Source organism: Mobula hypostoma, chromosome 16 (genome assembly GCF_963921235.1).
Source record: "Mobula hypostoma chromosome 16, sMobHyp1.1, whole genome shotgun sequence".
Lineage (NCBI taxonomy): Eukaryota > Metazoa > Chordata > Chondrichthyes > Myliobatiformes > Myliobatidae > Mobula > Mobula hypostoma.
In genome coordinates, this window is record NC_086112.1 from 24,130,811 (window position 1) to 24,153,040 (window position 22,230).

Genomic DNA, 22,230 nt, shown 5'->3' on the forward strand with positions numbered 1-22,230 from the left:
ACCATCACACTGCTTGCTGGCTTGTCCAGGTGGGCATAGACACGTTTCAGCAGGTAGACGATGGCATCCTCAACTCCTAGTCGGGGCTGGTAGGCGAACTGGAGGGGATCTAAGTGTGGCCTGACCATAGGCCGGAGCAGCTCCAGAACAAGTCTCTCCAGGGTCTTCATGATGTGGGAAGTCAATGCCACTGGTCTGTAGTCATTGAGGCCGCTGGGGCACAGCGTCTTCAGCACAGGGATGAGGCAGGACATCTTCCACAGCACAGGAACCCTCTGGAGACTCAGGCTCAGATTGAAGTCATGGCGAGGTACTCCACATAGCTGACGGGCACAGGCTTTGAGCACCCTGGTAGTGACACTATCCGGGCCTGCAGCCTTGCTTGGGTTGAGACGTTTCAGCTGTCTTCTCACCTGTTCAGCTGTGAAGCCCACCGTGGTGGTTTCGTGTGGGGGAGGAATATAGTCATGAGAGCAGGGTGGGGGACTGTGAGGAGGGGTAGGAGGGGAGAGTGGAATATGTGTTGGTTGGGGACCGACAACAGATGACTCATGGGGGATGGGCAGGGGCTACAATGTCAAATCTGTTAAAGAACAGGTTAAGTTCATTGGCCCTGTCCACACTGCCTTCAGCTCCTCTGTTACTAGTTTGCCGGAACCCAGTGATGGTCCTCATCCCCCTCCAGACCTCTCTCATGTTGTTCTGCTGGAGTTTCCACTCAAGTTTCCTCCTGTACCTGTCTTTAGCCTCCCTGATCCTGGCTTTCAGGTTCCTCTGTATTTCCCTCAGCTGCTCCCTATTTCCATCTCTAAACGCCCTCTTTTTAGCGTTCAGGATGTCCTTAATGTCCTTTGTTACCCACGGCTTGTTATTTGAATAACAAAGGACAGTTCTTATCGGAAGATTGCAGTCCGCACAGAAGTTGATGTAACCAGTGATGCATTCTGTGAGCCCATCAATATCCTCTCCATGTGGCTCACAGAGTGCCTGCCAGTCTGTCACCTCAAAACAACCCTGGAGTGCCTCATAAGCCTCCTCTGACCATTTCCTCACTGTCCTCGAGGTTGCAGGTTTACTCTTCACCAGAGGCACATAGAAGGGTTTTAGATGCTCCAGGTTGTGATCTGACCTTCCCAATGGGGGGAGGGGAGAGGAGCTGTATGCATCCTTAATGTTAGCATACATCAAATACAGAGTCCTCTCCCTACTGGTTGTGCAGCTCACATACTGCGTGAAGTTGGGCAGTGTTCTAGCCATGGTAACATGGTTGAAGTTGCCCGAGATGGTAATGAGGGCACTCAGGTGCTGGGTTTGTAATCTGGCTATGACAGTGTTACACGTCGACATCGGGTTGGCAGAGGGAGGGATGTACACAACAACCACAATTGTATGTGAGATTTCCCTTGGCAAGTAATATGGCCGGAGTCCAACAGCAAAAAGTTCAATATCCAGGCTACAAACACGTTCCTTGATCGTAATATGACGAGGATTGCACCATCTGTTGTTTACCAGAACATTAAGCCCCCCTCCTATACGCTTACCACTCTCAGTGCAATTCCGGTCAGCCCGAACGGTCTGGAAGCCCTCTATGGAAATGTTTTGATCGGGTATGTCCTCGTGCAGCCACGTTTCAGTAAAACACATAACATTGCTCTCCCAAAATGTTCTCTGACTCCTGACTAGCACCGTCAACTCGTCCATTTTATTACCCAGCGATCTCGCATTGCCCATAATGAGAGAGGGGAGACACGGCTTATAACTTCTCTTCTCCATAAACCTCTGTTGTCTCGACCCGGTCCTCTTCCCTCATCTTTTTGATCCCCCTTTGCATCCTCTGTGTGTTTTCCTCCAGATTTCAGCCAGGGTGTCCGCCGCTCTGTTCGCTAAACCGGCCAGCATAAGCGCAGTCATCTGGTCCCTGGAATAAACAATGCGACCATACTGCTGCCTCGCTAATGAGACGTGTCCGAATGTAACTATTTCCAGTGCTAAAAACCCAAATAAAACTCTCTCCACCAGCATGTTAGAGAGGGTGCAGCTTCAACGTGTTACTGTGAAAAAAACCCAACAAATAACGTAAGTTAAAAAAGTTTAAAAAGTAAGAAAACTAGTCGGAGCGACTGTAACAGGCTGCATGCACGACCAGCGCATGCGCACTTACAAAGACAGGTGTGAAAAAAGGGCCCAAAGGATCATTGGGGACCTGAGTCATCCTGACCATAATCTATTCCAGCTGCTACCATCCGGGAAACGGTACTGCAGCATAAAGGCCAGGACCAACAGACTCTGAGTCGGCTTCTTCCACCAGGCCATCAGACTGATTAACTCACACTGATTTGAGTGTATTTCTATGTTACATTGACTATTCTATTTATTATAAGTTATTATAAATTACTATGATTGCACATTTAGATGGAGATGTAATGTAAAAATTTTTACTCATGTATGTGAAGGGTGTAAGAGCCCTCCCAAGTGGGGCCTGCATATATAGACTTTTTGGGATGCATTTCACAAATGCCACTGTGTTGAGGCCTTTTACATTTTGCAGAGTAATACATTGTTTTTTCCTGGATTTTGTGAAAGTATTTTCTCATGCATCATAAATTGCTTTATAAAAAAAATTGCATTCACCACTTTTATTCTAAGTTTTTAAGATGTCTCAATATCTGCGAGAAATCCCCTCTTTTCTCCATTTTGCTTTTCTGTATTTTTTTAACATTGTTTGGCACCTGGATTTGCTACCTCCTGTTTTTGTCTAACAGCATAAAGATGTTGCCTGGATTGTAGATCATACCAGGAGGGATTGGATAGGCTGGATTTTTTCCCTGTGGAGTGATGGAGGCTCAGGGATAACATGATAAGAGGCATATGAAATTGAGAGAAATAGATTGGAAAGATAACCAATGTCTGTTTTGCTTGTTAGGTTGGCTAAAACTAGAGGGGATAAGTTTTAGGTGAGAAGGAAGAGGTTTGAGCAGTAATTTTTCACATACATGCTGCCTGGCCCGTTGAGTTCCTCCAGCATTTTGTGTGTGTTGCTTTGGATTTCCAGCATCTGTAGATTTTCTTGTGTTTGAGGATTAATATTATTGTACAACATCTGGGCACATTGCCACTTTCAGTATCAGAACTGACCATTTCTACTGTGAGTCATTCATTTGTGATATTAATCAATTTCTTGCTTTGAACCCTTGGTCCACCTGAAGTTCACAACATTTCATACTTCATTTCGATTTCCACTCTCCAACTAGCACCATCAACCTATCACTGCTTATTTCAGTACTCACTTCTTTGAGCCAGGTTTTGTTCGGGAAAGGTGTAACCTAATTTATCAAGAGGATGGGCACAAAGTTGAAATATTTGTGGGAAACGTTTCAACTTTGTGCCCATCCTCCTGCTAAATTAGGTCAAGTATTTCCTAATCACTGGTTTACTTCCATTAAAGACATTGGTTCGGGCTTTGAAGTGAAGACCATCCATCTACATTGACTCCTTTAGTCAAGAGCTCATCCAACATCCCCCAAGAATTTGAAGCATGCACTCCAACAGTATTCTGTAACCTTCTGTTGACCAGCTTTTTATGCTCATTCATACATGGGAATATCTGGAACACTCCCTGTACCAGACATGAAGGCCCTGCTTTATAGCTCTCTCCTCAGCTTCAGAATTGTTTAATGTTGAATCTCAGTTTTTTTCATATGATGTTGTTTGTCATGTGATTCAGTTTTTGTTTGTTCCCCTCCACCAGTATTTTGCAAATTTTCTGGAGTAATTTAAATCAACACAGCAAGATCTCACATGAGATAGCGCATGTCCTGTGGCAAGGATGGGGAATGGTGGCCAAAAATATCCTTATTTGTTCTTTGGTTTGCTCCCTGAGGCTGCATAACATACACATAAAGGCACCAAATTAAATTCTAAAAGTATTGAGCAGCATTGTTATCATAGTAAATAATTATTCTAATCTTGTCTAAATGGCAGAGTAGACTCGATGGCCCAAACAGCCCTAATTCTGTGTCTTGTGTCTCATGACTGTTATATTGGATGTGATTGAAATATTTGGGTAAAAAATCCCAAATGTTTGTGAAGAGGGTTCTGTAGGTTCAGCTCGACTGGGTGATCTTTGTTGCACTGAAGTTCAAAAGTCAAATATACAAGTTAAAGTTTGAAAAAAAAAATGGAAGTATCATTACCTATAGTCAATATGCAGTAAGTATTGCATTTATAAAAGTTGAAGTGTGTAGATTATAGACAGGTATAATGCATATCTATTAACAGTTTTTTAAAAATCCTGTTCTAATGCTGGAATTTCCTGTTTTCTCTCCCCCCTCCCCTCCCCTCCCCTCCCCAAAATAGGTCACCATCTCATTCAGGATGGCTACATCATCAGCTTCATATGATCAGCTCCTGAAGCAAGTTGAGGCACTTAAAATGGAGAATTCAAATCTGCGACAAGAATTAGAAGATAACTCAAACCATTTGACACAACTCGAGACAGAGGCATCCAACATGAAGGTACATTTCAAGTTTTATACAAGACTGGATATCACTTTTCATCCTAATCAGATATTTTCTTGCTGTTTGGCATTTGGTACTAGAAGTTGTTAGCCAAAACATTGTGTAATTAGTTATTTGCAGTGTAGTAGTTATTGAGAGCTGCTTTCATTGCAGTAAAATTGAATATGTTAGATTCTATACATTTTCTGATATCCAAAGTATTGTAATGTTGGTAAAGGGCTTGTTGCAGGTTGAATCCAGAGTTGAAATTAGGCACAAGGTAAGTGAGAGTTTGATCAAAACTATCCTTTAAAGAAACATCAGTGACTTAGCTGAATTATATGCAGCTCTTGAAAACAGCACACAGCTGACTCTTACTCTTTCTCAGCTGCAATAGCCTATCTAGTCACCAAGTTTTATAAGGCCACTATGTATAAAAATACAAGATAATGGTAAAGATGACCACTAAACTTATTTCTAAGAAAATGTTTTGCATGTATCAAAGGCACACCCAACCCAATTGAATTAGCAGACTCTTAAAAAACATTCTGGAATTCTTGCTCAGTTCTGTCATTTCAGCTTAACACCTCCTTCAGCTGATGCTGGGCACCATCATTTAATCATTGAGAGTAATGAGGCCAACATGTTTATTCTGGGTCCAAGACTGTAGTATCAATCACAGTGGCTTGGTGACACCTCTTCTAACAGCTGTCGATATTGATTTTATGGTAGGATAAACGTGAAGTTATCCACTTTGGTGGCAAAAATAGGAAAACAGATTATTATCTGAATGGTGGCCGATTAGGAAAAGGGGAGGTGCAACGAGACCTGGGTGTCATTATACACCAGTCATTGAAAGTGGGCATGCAGGTACAGCAGGCGGTGAAAAAGGCGAACGGTATGCTGGCATTTATAGCGAGAGGATTCGAGTACAGGAGCAGGGAGGTACTACTGCAGTTGTACAAGGCCTTGGTGAGACCACACCTGGAGTATTGTGTGCAGTTTTGGTCCCCTAATCTGAGGAAAGACATCTTTGCCATAGAGGGAGTACAAAGAAGGTTCACCAGATTGATTCCTGGGATGGCAGGTCTTTCATATGAAGAAAGACTGGATGAACTGGGCTTGTACTCGTTGGAATTTAGAAGATTGAGGGGGGATCTGATTGAAACGTATAAGATCCTAAAGGGATTGGACAGGCTAGATGCAGGAAGATTGTTCCCGATGTTGGGGAGGTCTAGAACGAGGGGTCACAGTTTGAGGATAGAGGGGAAGCCTTTTAGGACCGAGGTTAGGAAAAACTTCTTCACACAGAGAGTGGTGAATCTGTGGAATTCTCTGCCACAGCAAACTGTTGAGGCCAGTTCATTAGCTATGTTTAAAAGGAAGTTAGATATGGCCCTTGTGGCTACAGGGGTCAGGGGGTATGGAGGGAAGGCTGGGTTCTGAGTTGGATGATCAGCCATGATCATAATAAATGGCGGTGCAGGCTCGAAGGGCCGAATGGCCTACTCCTGCACCTATTTTCTATGTTTCTATGAGATAAAATGACCAACACACAAAGGATGAATCATTTCAATAACTTAATTTTAGGATGCATCTGTCCTTGATATTGTTAATAACAGTGAACAAAATTCTTGAGGCACTGTTCTGTCTTCAAATTTAATTCAGACCTCACCGTGCTGGATGAGAAGGAATTCAGAAGAGATCTACCAGCTCAAAACTATATCCTAAACTACATGTCTAGAAGACATAGAGGGGCTTCAAAGGCAGCAAATTTGTATTCTACAATTGAACACATCTCATAGCTGGTCCTACTCCTCAAAGTACCTTCATTATTAAGCCACAGGACCAGACCTTGCTCAGTGAGAAATGCAGAATAGCAGGTCAAGAACATTGTCAGACGTAGTACCCAGCATACCTGAAAATGAGATGCCATTCAGAAGCTATACTTCAAGACCACATCCGTACTAAGCAAAGCTGAGCAGTGCACAGCTAATGGATCATATCAAAACTCTCAAGTGGTGACAAACACCTCACAGGGAAAGGAGGCTCTAAAAAGAGCTGCACCTTCTGACAGTGAGATCCACCTTATAACTACAAATGGCAGTGAAAAATCATTTTCTTCACTGTAGGTGAATGGGTACCAGTGGATGGAGTATATCTGGATTTTTAAAGTTATTTCACAGGATTCAAAGAATCAGGGATAAGATAGAGCAAGGAAGGAAAACAGCTAGTAGAAATAAATTAAATAAAAACAGAAAATGTTAAATGTCAATGACTTGAATGATGAATTGATGGCTTTGTGGCCAAGTTTACAGAAGATACAAGGATAGGTGGAGAAGCAGATAGTTTTGAGGAAGTAGAGAGGCTACAGAAGGGCTTAGAAAGATTAGAAGAATGGGCAAAGAAGTGGCAGATAGAATACTGTGTCGGGAAGTATATGGTTATGCACATTGGTAGAAAAAAATGAAAGTTGACTATTTTCTAAATGGAGACAAAATTCAGAAATCTGAGGTGCAAAGGGACTTGGGAGCCCTCCTGCAGTATTCCCAAAAGGTTCGTTTATGGGTTGAGTCGGTGGTGAGGAAGGCACATGTGATGTTAGCATTCATTTCAAGAGGACTAGAATATAAAAGCAAGGATGTAATGTTGAAGCTTTATAAAGCACTGGTGAGGCCTCACTTGGAGTATTGTCAGCAGTTTTGGGCCCTTATCAAAGAAAAGATGTGCTGGCACCAGAGAGAGTTTAAAGGCGGTTCAAGAAAATGATTCTGGTATTGAAAGGCTTGTCACATGAGTGGTATTTGATGGCTCTGAGCCTCTATTCATTGGAATTCAGAAGAATGAGGGTGACCCCATTGAAAGTGCATGGAGTAAAGCTAGATCTAACATATAGAGAGGCTTTGAGGAAAGAGAAGCAGAATATAGGGTGTAAAGGTAGGAAGGTAGAAGGGCTAAAGTGCGTGTACTTCAATGCAAGAAGCATCAGGAACAAAGGTGATGAACTGAGAGCTTGGATACGTACATGGAATTATGATGTAGTGGCCATTACATAGACTTGGCTGGCATCAGGGCAGGAATGGATTCTCCATATTCCTGGATTTCAGTGCTTTAAAAGGGATGGGGGGGGGAGGGGAGGAGGGGTGACATTACTGGTCAGGGATACTATTACAGCTACAGAAAAGGTGGGTAATGTAGCAGGATCCTCTTTTGAGTCAGTATGGGTGGAAGTCAGGAACAGGAAGGGAGCAGTTGCTCTATTGGGAGTAGTCTGTAGGCCCCCTGGTAGCAGCAGAGAAACCGAGGAGCAGATTGGGAGGCAGATTTTGGAAAGGTGCAAAAATAACAGTGTTGTTATCATGGGTGACTTTAACTTCCCTAATGTTGATTGGCACCTGATTAGTTCCAAGGGTTTGGATGGGGCAGAGTTTGTTAAGTGTGTCCAGGATGGATTCCTGTCACAGTATGTTGAGGGGAATGCCATACTAGATCTAGTATTAGGTTACGAACCGGGTCAGATCACAGATCTCTCAGTGGGTGAGCATCTGGGGGACAGTGACCACTGCTCCCTGGCCTTCAGCATTATCATGGAAAAGGATAAAATCAGAGAGGACAGGAACATTTTTAATTGGGGAAGGGTAAATTATGAGGCTATAAGGCTAGAACTTGCAGGTGTGAATTGGAATGATGTTGTTGCAGGGAAATGTACTTTGGACATGTGGTTGATGTTTAGGGATCTCTTGCAGGATGTTAGGGATGAATTTGTCCCGGTGAGGAAGAAAAAGAATGGTAGGGTGAAGGAACCATGGGTGACAAGTGAGGTGGAAGAAGGCAGCATACATGAGGTTTAGGAAGCAAGGATCAGGTGGGTCTATTGAGCAATATAGGGTAGCAAGAAAGGAGCTTAAGAAGGGGTTGAGAAGAGCAAGAAAGGGGCATGAGAGGGCCTTGGGGAGTAGGGTAAAGGAAAACCCCAAGACATTCTTCAATTATGTGAAGCACAAAAGGATGACAGGAGTGAAAGTAGGACCAATTAGAGATAAAGGTGGGAAGATGTGCCTGGAGGCTGTGGAAGTGAGCGAGGTCCTCAATGAATACTTCTCTTTGGTATTCACCAATGAGAGGGAAGTTGATGACGGTGAGGACAATATGAGTGAGGTTGATGTTCTGGAGCATGTTGATATTAAGGGAGAGGAGGTGTTGGAGTTATTAAAATACATTAGGACGGATAAGTCCCCAGGGCCTGACGGAATATTCCCCAGGCTGCTCCACGAGGCGAGGGAAGAGATTGCTGAGCCTCTGGCTAGGATCTTTATGTCCTCGTTGTCTACGGGAATGGTACTGGAGGATTGGAGGGAGGTGAATAGACAATAGGTGTAGGCCATTCAGCCCTTCGAGCTGGCACCAGCATTCACTGTGATCATGGCTGATCATCCACAATCAGTACCCTATTCCTGCCTTCCCTGCATATCCCTTGATTCCGCTATCTTTAAGAGCTCTATCTAACTCTTTCTTGAAAGAATCCAGAGAATTGGCCTCCACTGCCTTCTGAGGCAGAGCTATCCACAGAACCACAACCCCCTGTGTGAAAAAGTTTTTCCGCAACTCCATTCTAAATGGGCTACCCGTTATTCTTAAGCTGTGGCCTCTGGTTCTGGACTCCCCCATCTATATCTGCATTGGGAACATGTTTCCTGCCTCTAGCGTGTCCAATCCCTTAATAATCTTATATGTTTCAATCAGATCCCCTCTCATCCTTCTAAATTCCAGTGTATACAAGCCCAGTTGGTCCAATCTTTCAACATATGACAGTCCCGCCATCCCGGGAATTAACCTCATGAACCTACGCTGCACTCCCTCAATAGCTAGAATGTCCTTCCTCAAATTTGGAGACCAAAACTGTACACAATGCTCCAGCTGTGGTCTCACCAGGGACCTGTACAACTGCAGAAGGACCTCTTTGCTCCTATACTCAATTCCCTTTGTTATGAAGGCCAATATTCCATTAGCTTTCTTCACTGCCTGCTGTACCTGCATGCTTACTTTCAGGGACTGATGAACAAGGACACCTAGAATGTTGTCCCCTTGTTCAAAAAATATAGTAGGGATAGTCCAGGTAATTATAGATCAGTCAGCCTTACGTCTGTGGTGGAAAAGCTGTTGGAAAAGATTCTTAGAGATAGGATCTATGGGCATTTAGAGAATCATGGTCTGATCAGGGACAGTCAGCATGGCTTTGTGAAGGGCAGACCGTGTCTAACAAGCCTGATAGAGTTCTTTGAGGAGGTGACCAGACATATAGATAAGGGTAGTGTAGTGGGCTGAAGGGCCTGTACTGTGCTGTACTATTCTGTGTTTTATGTAAACCTATCGAATGGTGAAAAGCCTCAAAAGAGTGGATGTGGAGAGGATGTTTCCTATGGTGGGAGAGTCTAACCCCAGAGGGGACAGCCTCAGATTAGAGGGGCATCTTTTCAGAACAGTGATGGGGAGGAATTTCTCTCGCCAGAGAGTAGTGAATCTGTGGAATTCATTGCCACAGGAGCTGTGGAGGCCAAGTTATTGGGTACACTTAAGGCAGAGGATGATAGTTTCTTGATTAGTCGGGGCATGAAGGGATACAGGGAGAAGGCAGGAGATTTGGACTGAGAGGGAAAATTGGATCAGCCATGATGAAATGCTGGAGCAGACTTGATGGGCTAAATAGCTGAATTCTGCTCCTATAGCTTATGACCTTACGGAATTCACAGCAGTTCAGGTAGCACCCATTGAAACAAAAATGGAGTTAATAATTTAAGTCAACAACTTTTCAGAACTGGGAGAGTGGGGAATGTAATAAATTTGCTAATCTGCAAGTAACTTGTTTTATTTCCCAACAACATACATCAAAGTTGCTGGTGAACGCAGCAGGCCAAGCAGCATCTATAGGAAGAGGTGCAGTCGACGTTTCCAGCATCTGCAGAATTCCTGTTGTTTGTGTTTTATTTCCCAATTCTGTTGCATGTTTCTCAACCTGATACAATAACTCTGTTTCACTTCAGCAGATGTTGGCCAACCTGCCAAGTGTTTCCAGTTCATCCTTAACTTTGGGTTTCCATATTCTTATAGATAGGTACTTATTTTTTTGCATATACCGTGGATTCGGTTAATTAGAACACATTGGGACCAGTACATTAACTGCCCGAATTAGCCAAAAAATCATCCAGTGTGTTCTTTTGATTAACTTTCATCATCATCATTTTGTGCCGTGTTGCATGACATGGTCTTTGCCCTTGTTTGTTCTTGGCCAATTTTTCTATACAAGTGGTTTGCCATTGCCTTCTGGCCAGTATCTTTACAAGAAGGGTGACGCTCACCATTATCAATACTCTTCAGATGTTGTTTTCCCAGCATCGGTGGTCACATAACCAGGACTTTTGTTATGCTCCAGCTACTCATACGACCATCCACCACCTGCTCCCATGTCTTCATGTGACCCTGAGCAGTGGGCTAAGCAGGTGCCACACCTTGCTCAAGGGTGACCTGTAGGGTTGTAGAGGGAAGGAAAGCCTTGCATCTCCTTTGGTAGAGATGTATCTCCTCCCCGACCCACTTAATTAACTGTAAATGAATAAAATCAGTGCAGGCACCTAGTGCAGATAGTCGACTGCCTAATATTCCAGATGATTGTCCATACCTTCAAATTCTTCATAGTACCTAACTTGTTGAAGTAGTGAAATTCTTTCATTTTCACTCCTGGCTGTTTCTGGCATGCCCAGGCCTGAATGCTTGAAACTGCAGTGAGCATAACAGTTTTGAATTATCTTATGGCTTATTTCTTGCCAACTATCAGTGATAAAAATCACTGCTTTTTGAACACAAACACATGCAACTGACACTATTTAAAAACTGTTCACTCCAAGCATGGTGTATTGTCTAATTGTCTCACAAGTCCACGTAACTAATTCTAGTTAGAAACTGTTCAGCAACAGTCTCCTGTCCCAGTTGTAGCATATTATCTCAAATAAATGAAGGAAATCTTGATTATTTTCTCAATTAGTTTTTGTTCTTTTAAGAGTTGTCCCAAATGAGCGGCTGCCCCAATTAACTGGAATTACGTTCGTTAGATGGCCAGATTTGTCCCTCAGGTTACTGTGTCTATGTGACAATCAGGTACCCAGCTTTAGTGTTCCCATTTACCAGCACTTGGTCCATAGTCCGATAGAACATAAAAGAGCACAGTACAGGACGTTTGGCTCATGATGTTGTAATAACCTTTTAACCTATTCGAAGATTAATTTAACACTTCCCTCCCTCTTTCATCCATGTACTTACCTAAGTCGCTTAAGTCTCCCTTATGTATCTGTCTCTACTACCACCCTGGCAGCACATTCCATGCACCCACCACTCTCTGTGTATAATAAAAACCTACCTCTGGTTTTGCCCTTATACTTTCTTCCAGTCATCTTAAAATTATACCCTCTCGTGTTAGTCATTTCTACCCTGGGAAAAGGCACGGGCTGTCCACTCTATCAATGCCTCTTGTACACATCTATTAAGTCATTTCTCATCCTCCTTTGCTCTAACGAGAAAAGCCCTTACTCGCTCAACCTTTCCTCATAGGACATGCTCTCTAATTCAGGCAACATCCTGATGAATCTCAGGATTTCTTCTCTGCCTTGGCGATTCAGATGCTCATCCAGTTGTTTTAAGTGTTCTGAGAGTAATTACCCCGATCACCAGTGTTTCAAATTGTAGCCTGGAATCAGATTCTAGAAGGGATAAAAAAAACTCCCCTCAGATCCCTTCTAACCCTCTTACTCAATTTAAATCAATGCCTCTGGTTTTAGACATCTCCATTATAGGCAGGTTTCCCACTATCCACCCTATCTGTGGCACTAATAATTTTGTTATGTGGATCTTTTTGATCAAGTTCGCCCCCCCCCACCCCCACTACCCAGGCCACCTCTACTCTAAGAAAAACAAGCCCCATCTGTCTGGCTTCCAATAACTGAATCATGCAGTACTGGGCAACATCCTCGTAAATCTTCTCTGCATTTCTTCCAGCGCATTCACATCCTTCCAATAGTGTGGTGACCAGAAAATTACACAATACTCCAGCTATGGCTGAACCAAAGTTTTATAAAGGTGTACTATAATTCATTGCTTTTATATTCTATGTTCAACAATGAAGGTCAACATACTCAATGACTTTATCTGTCTGTGTCTATCCCTCTCCTCCTGTAGGGATCTCTCTTCCTCAATACAGTTTTCCCCCGCTATCCGAAGGTAGAGCGTTCCTGTGAAACAGTTCGTAAGCCGGAATGTCGTAAAGTGAAGAAGCAATTACCATTTATTTATATGGGAAAAATTTGTGAGTATTCGCAGACCCCAAAAATACCTACAAATCATGCCAAATAACACATAAAACCTAAAATAACAGTAACATATAGTAAAATCAGGAATGATATGACAAATACACAGCCTAAATAAAGTAGAAATACTTTTCTACAATCATTGCCGCTCTGTCCTCTGTAGCGAAAATCTCACGCAAGCGCTCTTGGCAGAAACACTCTGTCCAGTAACCTTTAAGCTATGAAGCTTCCAAATCATACCAAATAACACATAAGAATACACAGCCTATATGAAGTAGAAATAATGTATGTGCAGTGTGGTATCACTTACTGGAATTGGGAACACAACGCCGAGCACACTGATGATGGTGTGTTAAGCTGAGTCGTCGGAGGTTGGGGTGGTGCAGTGGTCCCCAACCTCCAGGCAGCGACCGATACCGATCTGCGAAGTATGCAGCAGTACAGCGGTAGCCGGGATGCACCCAGCAAATCTTTAAGAAAAAAGCCGAAATAAACAAGCTAATTAATTAGGTGCTGTCTGGCATGTAAATATTGGCCCTGATCAGTGGCGATCACTGGGCGGCACCTAATTAATTAGCTTGTTTATTTCGGCTTTTTTCTTAAAGATGTGTTGGGTGCATCCCGGCTACCGCTGCTTTCTCTGCAGCAATGTATCGGCCCACGACCCGGGGGTTGGGGTGGTGGGACACTGGGATGTCATCTCATCGTCGTCTGTTTCCATCAGGGCAGGCAGGTCATCTTCTATGTCTGCCTGCCTTGATGTTGAAGGTCAAGGTTCGTCGTCTGCTGTGGCTGATGTGGAAGGCTTGAAAAACGACTGCTTAGCTTCTTGCATTTTTCTATCATACAGTTCTTTGTAAGCACTCAAACCATCCTCCAAATTTACCTTAAACCTACGTACCCTTTTGAAATTAAAATTGTACTGTTCTGCAATCATTGTTTTCAATTGTAGCGAAAATCTCACGCACTTGCTTCACGTTCAGTTCCTAGACGACTTCACTTTCAGTCCGTTCGCTACTGCATTCGGTTTCGATTGTTATCCTTTCCTCTTCCAATTGCATCAGCTGTTCATCTGTCGGTTCTTGGTCATGGGATGCTAAAACCTCTTCAGCATCATCTTCATCATCTTCCACAAGCCAAACTCACTTTGCCCTTACTTAGTTCACCACGATCGAAACACTTAATTACGTCTAGTTTTACGCTAAGTGTAACACACTTACGAGCTCTTTTAGGCTTTTCCGATACCTTGGAACTCATCTTGCTAACGGCTGTTCACAAGCACGTGTTTAATCAATGCCGGCTAGAATGCAGTTCTGGGGGAGGAGCTTGGCTGCTGGGGGCGCGCGCGCTGCCTTTTTTCGTAACAGTGAAAACACCTTCTGTTAGCAAAAACAGGTAACTAATGTAGGTCTTTCGTAACAGCGAGGTTTCGTAAAGTGAATGTTCGAAAAGCTGGGGACACCTGTATTCCGTAATCCCTCCCATGTATATGTATATCTAGCTCTTAATCCCAAAATGCATCATGTTGCACTTGACAGAGCTAACTTCCATTTTTTCATTAATCTGCTTAATTTATCAAATGATCAATATTGTTCTAAGTGGATGGGGGGGAGACGAGGGAGGAGCCAAATCTTATTGTTTGAGAATGTGTCTAAGAAAAAATTGCTACCTCAGTCTTATCACCATCAATAACACCACTAATTTTCATTATCTATGAACTTAATAATCATCCTCAAATTTGCATCCATATGATGAGTAGAACTGATCCCTGCAGACACCACTGACCACAGACTTTCAGTCACAAAAACAACCTGTCACCATGGTTTTGTGTGTTCTGTTATGAATTCAATTTTGATTCACTTTACTTTGGATAATAATTGCATTACTCTTTCACTATCAATAACACCACCAATTTTTTGGGATAAGCTTCTCATTGGGTTCTTGTTGAAGCTTTTTATGTGCAGAATACAAGTACAGGTGTCCCCTGCTTTTCGCATGTTTGCTTTAAGAAACCTCACTGATATGAAGGTGTTAGGGTCAAGGAAGAGGAAAATGGAAATAAGTCAAAACTACTGTGCAGCAAAGATGGCAAGAAGGACAGGCAGGTGAATATACAGGATAATTTGCTGCAAAATAGAAATATAGCAAAATTGGCAACTGATACTGATTTAAATGTACTGTACTTAAATGCACGCAGCATTAGAAATAAAGTGGATGACCTTGCTGCACAGCTGCAGGTTAAAAGATATGACATTGTAGCCATCACCAAGTCATGGCTAAATGATGGATGTGATTGGGAGCTGAATATCCAAGGATACACAGTGTATAGGAAAGATAGGAAGGTAGGTAAAGGTGGGGGGGGGGGGAGGCGTGGCCCTGATGGTAAGTAATGATATCAAATCAATAGAAAGAAGGGACTTAGGATCAGAAGAGGTAGAATCCTTATGGGTAGAATTAAGAAATGACAAGGGTAAAAAGACACTAATAGCAGTTATATACAGGCCTCCAAACGGCAGCTGGGATGTGGACTGCAAGTTGCAGCTGGAAATAGAAAAAGCGTGTCAGAAGGAAAATGTCAAGATAATTATGGGGGATTTTAATATGAAAGTGGATTGGGAAAGTCAGGAAGGTACTGGATCTCAGGAGAGGGAGTTTGTAGAATGCCTACAGGATGGCTTTTTGGAGCAGCTTGTTCAGAAGCCCACCAGGGGACCGGCTGTTTTGGATTGGGTGCTGTGTAACGAACCTGAGGCAATTAAGGAACTGGAGGTAAAGGAACCCCTTGGAAGTAGTGATCATAATATGATTGAGTTCAGTTTCAAATTTGAAAAGGAGAAGCTGGTATCAGGTGTATCGATATTTCAGTGGAACAGGGGAAATTACAGTGGTATGAGAGAGGAACTGGCCCAAGTCGATTGGAAGAGTAAGCTAAATGGAGGGACGGCAGAGCAGAATTGGATGAAATTCCTACAAGAAATAAGGAAAATGCAAGAAAAATATATTCCAAGAAAAAAGAAAATCATGAATGGAAAAATGGCACAAATGTGGCTAACGAGCAAGGTGAAGGCAAAAATAAAAGCAAAAGAAACGGCGTACAAGGAAGCAAAAATTAGTGGGAAAAATGAGGACTGGAATACTTTTAAAAACTTACAGAAGGAAACTAAGAAAGTCATTAGGAAAGAAAAGATGAATTATGAAAGGAAGTTGGCGATTAACATAAAAAAGGATACTAAGAGTTTTTTTTAAATATATGAAGAGTAAAAGAGTGACAAGGGTAGATACGGGACTGATTGTAAATGATGCTGGAGAAATTATAATGGATAACAAAGAGATGGCGGAGGAACTGAATGAGTATTTTGCATCAGTCTTCACAGTGGAAGACATGAGCAATATACCTGATAGCCAGAGGTATCAGGGAATAGAAGTAGGTACAGTCAAGATTACTAGAGAGAAAGTGCTTGGGAAGCTAAGTGGACTAAGAATAGATAAGTCTCCCGGTCCGGATGAGGTGCACCCAAGGATTCTGAAGGAGGTGGCTTTGGAGATTGTGGAAGCATTGTAAATGATCTTCCAGGTATCAATAGACTCTGGCATGGTTCCGGAGGTCTGGAAGGTTGCAAATGTAGTTCCGCTATAGGAGGCAGCAAAAAGAAAATTACAGACCTATTAGACTGACTTCGGTAGTTGGAAAGATATTGGAATCAATACTCAAGGACGAGGTTATGAAATACCTCGGGGTGCATGACAAGATAGGCCGAAGCCAGCATGGTTTCCTGAAGGGAAGATCCTACCTCACCAACCTATTGGAATTTTTTGAGGTAATCTCGAATAAGATTGACAAGGGAGAGGCTGTGGATGTTGTGTATTTGGATTTTCAAAAGGCCTTCGATAAGGTGCTGCATATGAGGCTGCTTAATGAGATGAGGGCCCATGGAATTACAGGAAAGATATTGAAATGGGTGGAGCATTGGCTGATAGGCAGAAAGCAAAGGGTGGGAATAAAGGGATCCTATTCTGATTGGTTGCTGGTTACTAGTGGTGTTCTGCAGGGGTCGGTGTTGGGCCGCTATTTTTTACGATGTATATCGATGATTTGGATTATGGATTAAATAGTTTTGTGGCTAAGTTTGCGGATGACACCAAGATAGGTGGAGGAGCAGGAAATGTTGAAGAAACGGAAAGGTTGCAGAGAGACTTAGTCAGTTTAGGAGAGTGGGCAAAGAAATGGCAGATGAGATACAACGTTGACAAATGTACGGTTGTACATTTTGGAAGAAGAAATAATCGGGCAGATTATTATTTAGATGGGGAGAAAATTCAAAAATCGGAAGTGCAAAGGGACTTGGGGGGTCCTCGTGCAGGATACCCTAAAGGTTAACCACCAAGTTGGATCGGTGGTAAGGAAAGCGAATGCTATGTTGGCATTCATTTCAAGAGGAATAGTGTATAAGAGTAAGGAGGTGTTGATGAGGCTCTATGGGGCATTAGTGAGACCTCATTTGGAATACTGTGTGCAGTTTTGGGCCCCCTATCTTAGAAAGGATGTACTGATGTTGGAGAGAGCTCAGAGAAGATTTACGAGGATGATTCCTGGAATGCAGGGGCTAACATATGAGGAGCATTTGTTGGTTCTTGGACTGTATTTATTAGAGTATAGAAGAATGAAAGGGGATCTCATAGAAACATTTCGAATGTTGAAAGGGTTGGACAGAATAGATGTGGAAAGGTTGTTTCCCTTGGTGGGTGAGTCCAGGACAAGAGGCTATAGTCTTAGAATTAGAGGGTACCCAGTTAAAACAGAGATGAGGAGAAATTTTTTTAGCCAGAGGGTCGTGGATTTGTGGAATTCGTTGCCACGTACAGCTGTGGAGGCCCGATCATTGAGGGTGTTTAAGGAGGAGATTGACAGGTATCTAATTACTCAGGGTATGAAGGGATATGGGGGAAAAAGCCAGAAATTGGAACTAGATGGGTGAATAATTTAGCTCATGGGGGAGCTGCGGAGCAGACTGGATGGGCCGAATAGCCTACTTCTGCTCCTTTGTCTGGTGATCTTGTGATGAAAGACCTACATTAGTTCCCTGTTTTTGCTAACAGAAGGTGTTTTCACTGTTAGGAAAAAAGGCAGCGCTCGGAAAAAGCTGCGCACGATAAAAAGCTGCGCACGATAAAAAGCTGCGCACGATAAAAAGCTGCGCACGATAAAAAGCAGCGCACGGAAAAAAAGCAGCACATGCCCTGAGCAGCCAAGCTCCTCCCCCAGCTTTGGAACTGCATTCTAGCCGGCATTGCTTAAACACGTGCCTGTGAGCAGCCGTTTGCAAGATGAGTTCTAAGGTATTGGAAAAGCCTAAAAAAGCTCGTAAGGGTGTTACACTTAGCGTAAAACTAGACATAATTAAGCGTTTCGATTGTGGTGAACAAAGTAAGGACAAAGTGCGTTTGGCTTGTAGAAGTTGACGAAGATGATGTTGAAGAGGTTTTGGCATCCCATGACCAAGAACTGATAGATGAAGAGCAGATGCAATTGGAAGAGGAAAGGATAACAATCGAAACCGAATGCAGTAGCGAATGGACCGAAAGTGAAGTCAACCAGGAACTGAACGTGAAGCAACTGCGTGAGATTTTCGTTGCAATTGACAACAATGATTGCAGAAAAGTACGATATTAATTTTGAAAGGGTATGTAGGTTTAGGGCAAATTTGGAGGATGGTTTGAGTGCTTAGAAAGAACTGTATGATAGAAAAATGCGCAAGGCTAGCAGTCAAACAAACCTTCAGTAGACGACGAACCTCGACCTTCGACATCGAGGCAGGAAGAGATCGAAGAAGATGACCTGCCTGCCCTGATGGAAACAGACGACGATGAAATGACACCCCAGTGTCCCAACACCCCAACCCCCGGGCCGCAGACAGATACCTATTCGCGGAGAATGCAGCGGTAGCTGGGAGGCACCCAGCACACCTTTAAGAAAAAAACCAAAATAAACAAGCTGATTAATTAGGTGCCGGGCGGCACCTAATTAATTAGCTTGTTTATTTCGGTTTTTTTCTTAAAGATGTGCTGGGTGTGTACCGGCCACCACTGCACCCCTGCATTCTTTGTGGCCCGGTATCGATCTGCGGCCTGGAGGGTAGGGGCCACTGCACCACCCCAACCTCCAACGACTCAGTCTAGCACACAATCATCAGTGTGCTCGGCAAGCTGTAAGTGATACTACATTGTACATACATTATTTCTACTTTATATAGGCTGTGTATTTTTATGTGTTATTTATTATGATTTGGCGGCTTCATAGCTTAAAGGTTACTGGAGAGCGCTTGTGCCGTGTTTTTGCCGAGAGCGCTTGCGTGAGATTTTCGCTATGGAGAACAGTGCAGGCAATGATTGTGGAAAAGTATTTCTACTTTATATAGGCTGTGTATTTATCATATCATTCCTGCTTTTACTATATGTTACTGTTATTTTAGGTTTTTTGTGTTATTTGGTATGATTTGGTAGGTTATTTTTGGGTCTGCGAACGCTCAGGAATTTTTCCCATATAAATAAATGGTAATTGCTTCTTTGCTTTACGACCTTCCGGCTTATGAACCGTTTCATAGGAACGCTCTACCTTCGGATGGCGGAGGAAACCTGTAGTGTAAAGAATTACACTGATTGCCATGCAATTGTACCTTTTGTTGGGGAGAATGCGGTCTTCCTTTCATCATTTTCAGTGATCTGTGGAATTCAGGTTTATCTCTATTGTAGCTCATATTTTCTGCAGTAGTAGGCTTTGAGCTGATGTTATAACTAATTATACAAGCTTAACAAGCCAGAAATCTGGTGCTCAGTGGCATGGTGAGTCCAAGATATCTGGAGATCCCATTTTAAGAAACACTCATCCAACATCATTATCGATCTGCTTGGAGAGTGAGCACTTTGGAGTTGTATTGCACCTAGTCTGGAACCTTGCCACAGACCTGCTCACCATGAATGACCCTATGTGAAACAGGGCATCCGGGCATCATAGTCTTGATGGTAATCTGAACAGGAGCCTCTCAGTTGCAATAAGATCTTCATCTGAGAAGATGTGATCCAGGGGTCCTCAACTTTTTTTGCACCACGGACCGGTTTAATATTAACAATATTCTTGCGGACCGGCCGACGGGTGGTGGAGGGGCGGTGGTTGGTGTTCAAGTAGGGTTGCCAACTTTCTCACTCCCAAACAAGGGGCAAAAGTAGCAGTCAAATACAGGGCACTTGTGTTTACCCCAAAAAAGACGACCATGACCATGAAGCCTTCCACAGACACCTGTGTGCGCATGCCTGACGTGCGCATGCGTGTATGTGCCAATTTTTTTTCCACAAATCGGCTTTGGCTTAATCTTCCTGATTCTGTTAAGTGAAACTACACTGTACATACATTATTTCTACTTTATATAGGCTGTGTATTTATCATATCATTCCTGCTTTTATTATATGTTAGTGTTATTTTAGGTTTTATGTGTTATTTGGTATGATTTGGTAGGTTATTTTTTGGGTCTGGGAACGCTCAAAAATTTTTTCCATATAAGTTAATGGCAATTGCTTCTTCACTTTACGCCATTTCGGCTTATGAGCGGTTTCATAGGAACGCTCTACCTTAGCGGGGGAAATACGTGGTAAGGGCAGTCCCGTACGGGACAAACCAATTTAGCCCAATATAGGGGATGTCCTGGTTAATACAGGACAGTTGGCAACCCTATGTTCAAGTTCAACAGTGCGTGACGGAATGAGGAAAGGTGCAGCTGACTGATATCGTTTCATATTGCCAAATCATATTGTTTCCACGCGGCCCGATAGCACATGCTTTGCGGCCTGTTGGTTGGGGACCACTGATGTAATCCTTCTAAATGTTAACCAATTCTAGCTTTCAAAACCCAACCTGTTAAATCATTCATTGTGCAAAGTGTGGATGAGCATTTTGGATAATATTTTTAATTTTTGAGCTTATATTGCTCATTGTATTTTAATCACAGTTACAGTGTACATTTTATTATGGTTGTTCAGGTTGCAGAAATTTGCACTTTAAAGATTTGAAAAATCGCTGTCCAAAAATTTGAGGTCCTACAACAGGCTAACAGCCCTTCATTTGGTTTTGCAACACCTATATAATAGCAAAACATATGTCAAACTGCTGTTAATCAATTAAACTTCAGCACTCAACACCATCATTCCCTCACTATTAATGAAGAAGCTTCAAAACATCGGCCTCTGTGCTCCCATCCTCCTCCTGCAACTGGATCCTCAACTTTATCGGGAGACCATAGTCATTGGGGCCCGATTAAAAACATATCATTTTTGCTGTTAATCAACACAGAGCGCACCTCAAGGATGAGTGCTTAGTCCATTGCTATACTTTCTCTGCACTCATGACTGCAGCTAAGCACAGCTCAAACATCAGAGAAACATAGAAAACCTACAGCACAATACAAGCCCTTCAGTCCACAAAGCAGTGCCAAACATGTCTTTACCTTTGAAATTACCTAGGGTTACCCATAGCCCTCTATTTTTTTTAAGCTCCATGTGCCTATCCGGGAGTCTCTTAAAAGACCCTATCATATCTGCCTCCAGCAGTCCATTGCAGGCACTCACCACTCTCTGCGTAAAAAAAACTTTCCCCTGACATCTCCTCTTACCTACTTCCAAGCACCTTGAAACTGTGCTCTCTCATGATAGCCATTTCAGCCCTGGGAAAAAGCCCCTGACTATCCACACAATCAATACCTCTCATGATCTTATACACTTCTATCAGGTCCCCCCTCATCCTCCTTCACTCCAAGGAGAAAAGGCCGAGTTCACTCAACCTATTCTCATAAGGCATGCTCCCCAATCCAGGCAACATCCTTGTAAATCTCCTCTGCACCCTTTCTATGGTTTCCACATCCTTCCTGTAGTGAGGTGACCAGAACTGAGCACAGTACTCTAAGTGGGGTCTGATCCTATATAGCTGCAACATTACTTCTTGGCTCTTAAACCCAATCCCACGATTGATGAAGACCAATGCACCGTATGCCTTCTTAACCACAGAGTCAACCTGCGCAGCAGCTTTGAGTGTCCTGTAGACTCAGACCCCAAGATCCCTCTGATCCTCCACACTGCCAAGAGTCTTACCATTAATACTATATTTTGCCATTATATTTGACCTACCAACATGAACCACCTCACACTTATCTGGGTTGAACTCTATCTGCCACTTCTCAGCCCAGTTTTGCATCCTTTCAATGTCCTGCTGTAACCTCTGACAGCTCTCCACACTATCCACAACACCCTCCACTTCCTCATCCAGGTCATTTATAACGCATGAAGAGTAGTGGTCCCAGAACAGATCCCTGAGGCACACCACTGGTCACCAACC

General features: G+C 43.1%; 1 protein-coding gene across 8 annotated transcripts in view; it reads left to right on the forward strand.

Moving 5' to 3' along the window:
• apc (APC regulator of WNT signaling pathway) overlaps positions 1-22,230 on the forward strand; it is a 216,515-nt gene that overhangs the window by 81,754 nt on the left and 112,531 nt on the right. For 6 of the 8 annotated variants that reach the window (XM_063068650.1, XM_063068647.1, XM_063068646.1 and 3 more), the window contains one exon: positions 4,357-4,515. In XM_063068650.1, coding sequence (XP_062924720.1) covers positions 4,375-4,515 — 141 coding nt within the window. In that variant the 5' untranslated portion in view covers positions 4,357-4,374. Of the gene's footprint in view, positions 1-4,356; positions 4,516-22,230 lie in introns of those variants that run through there. The other 2 variants (XM_063068652.1, XM_063068653.1) reach the window with 2 other exon arrangements.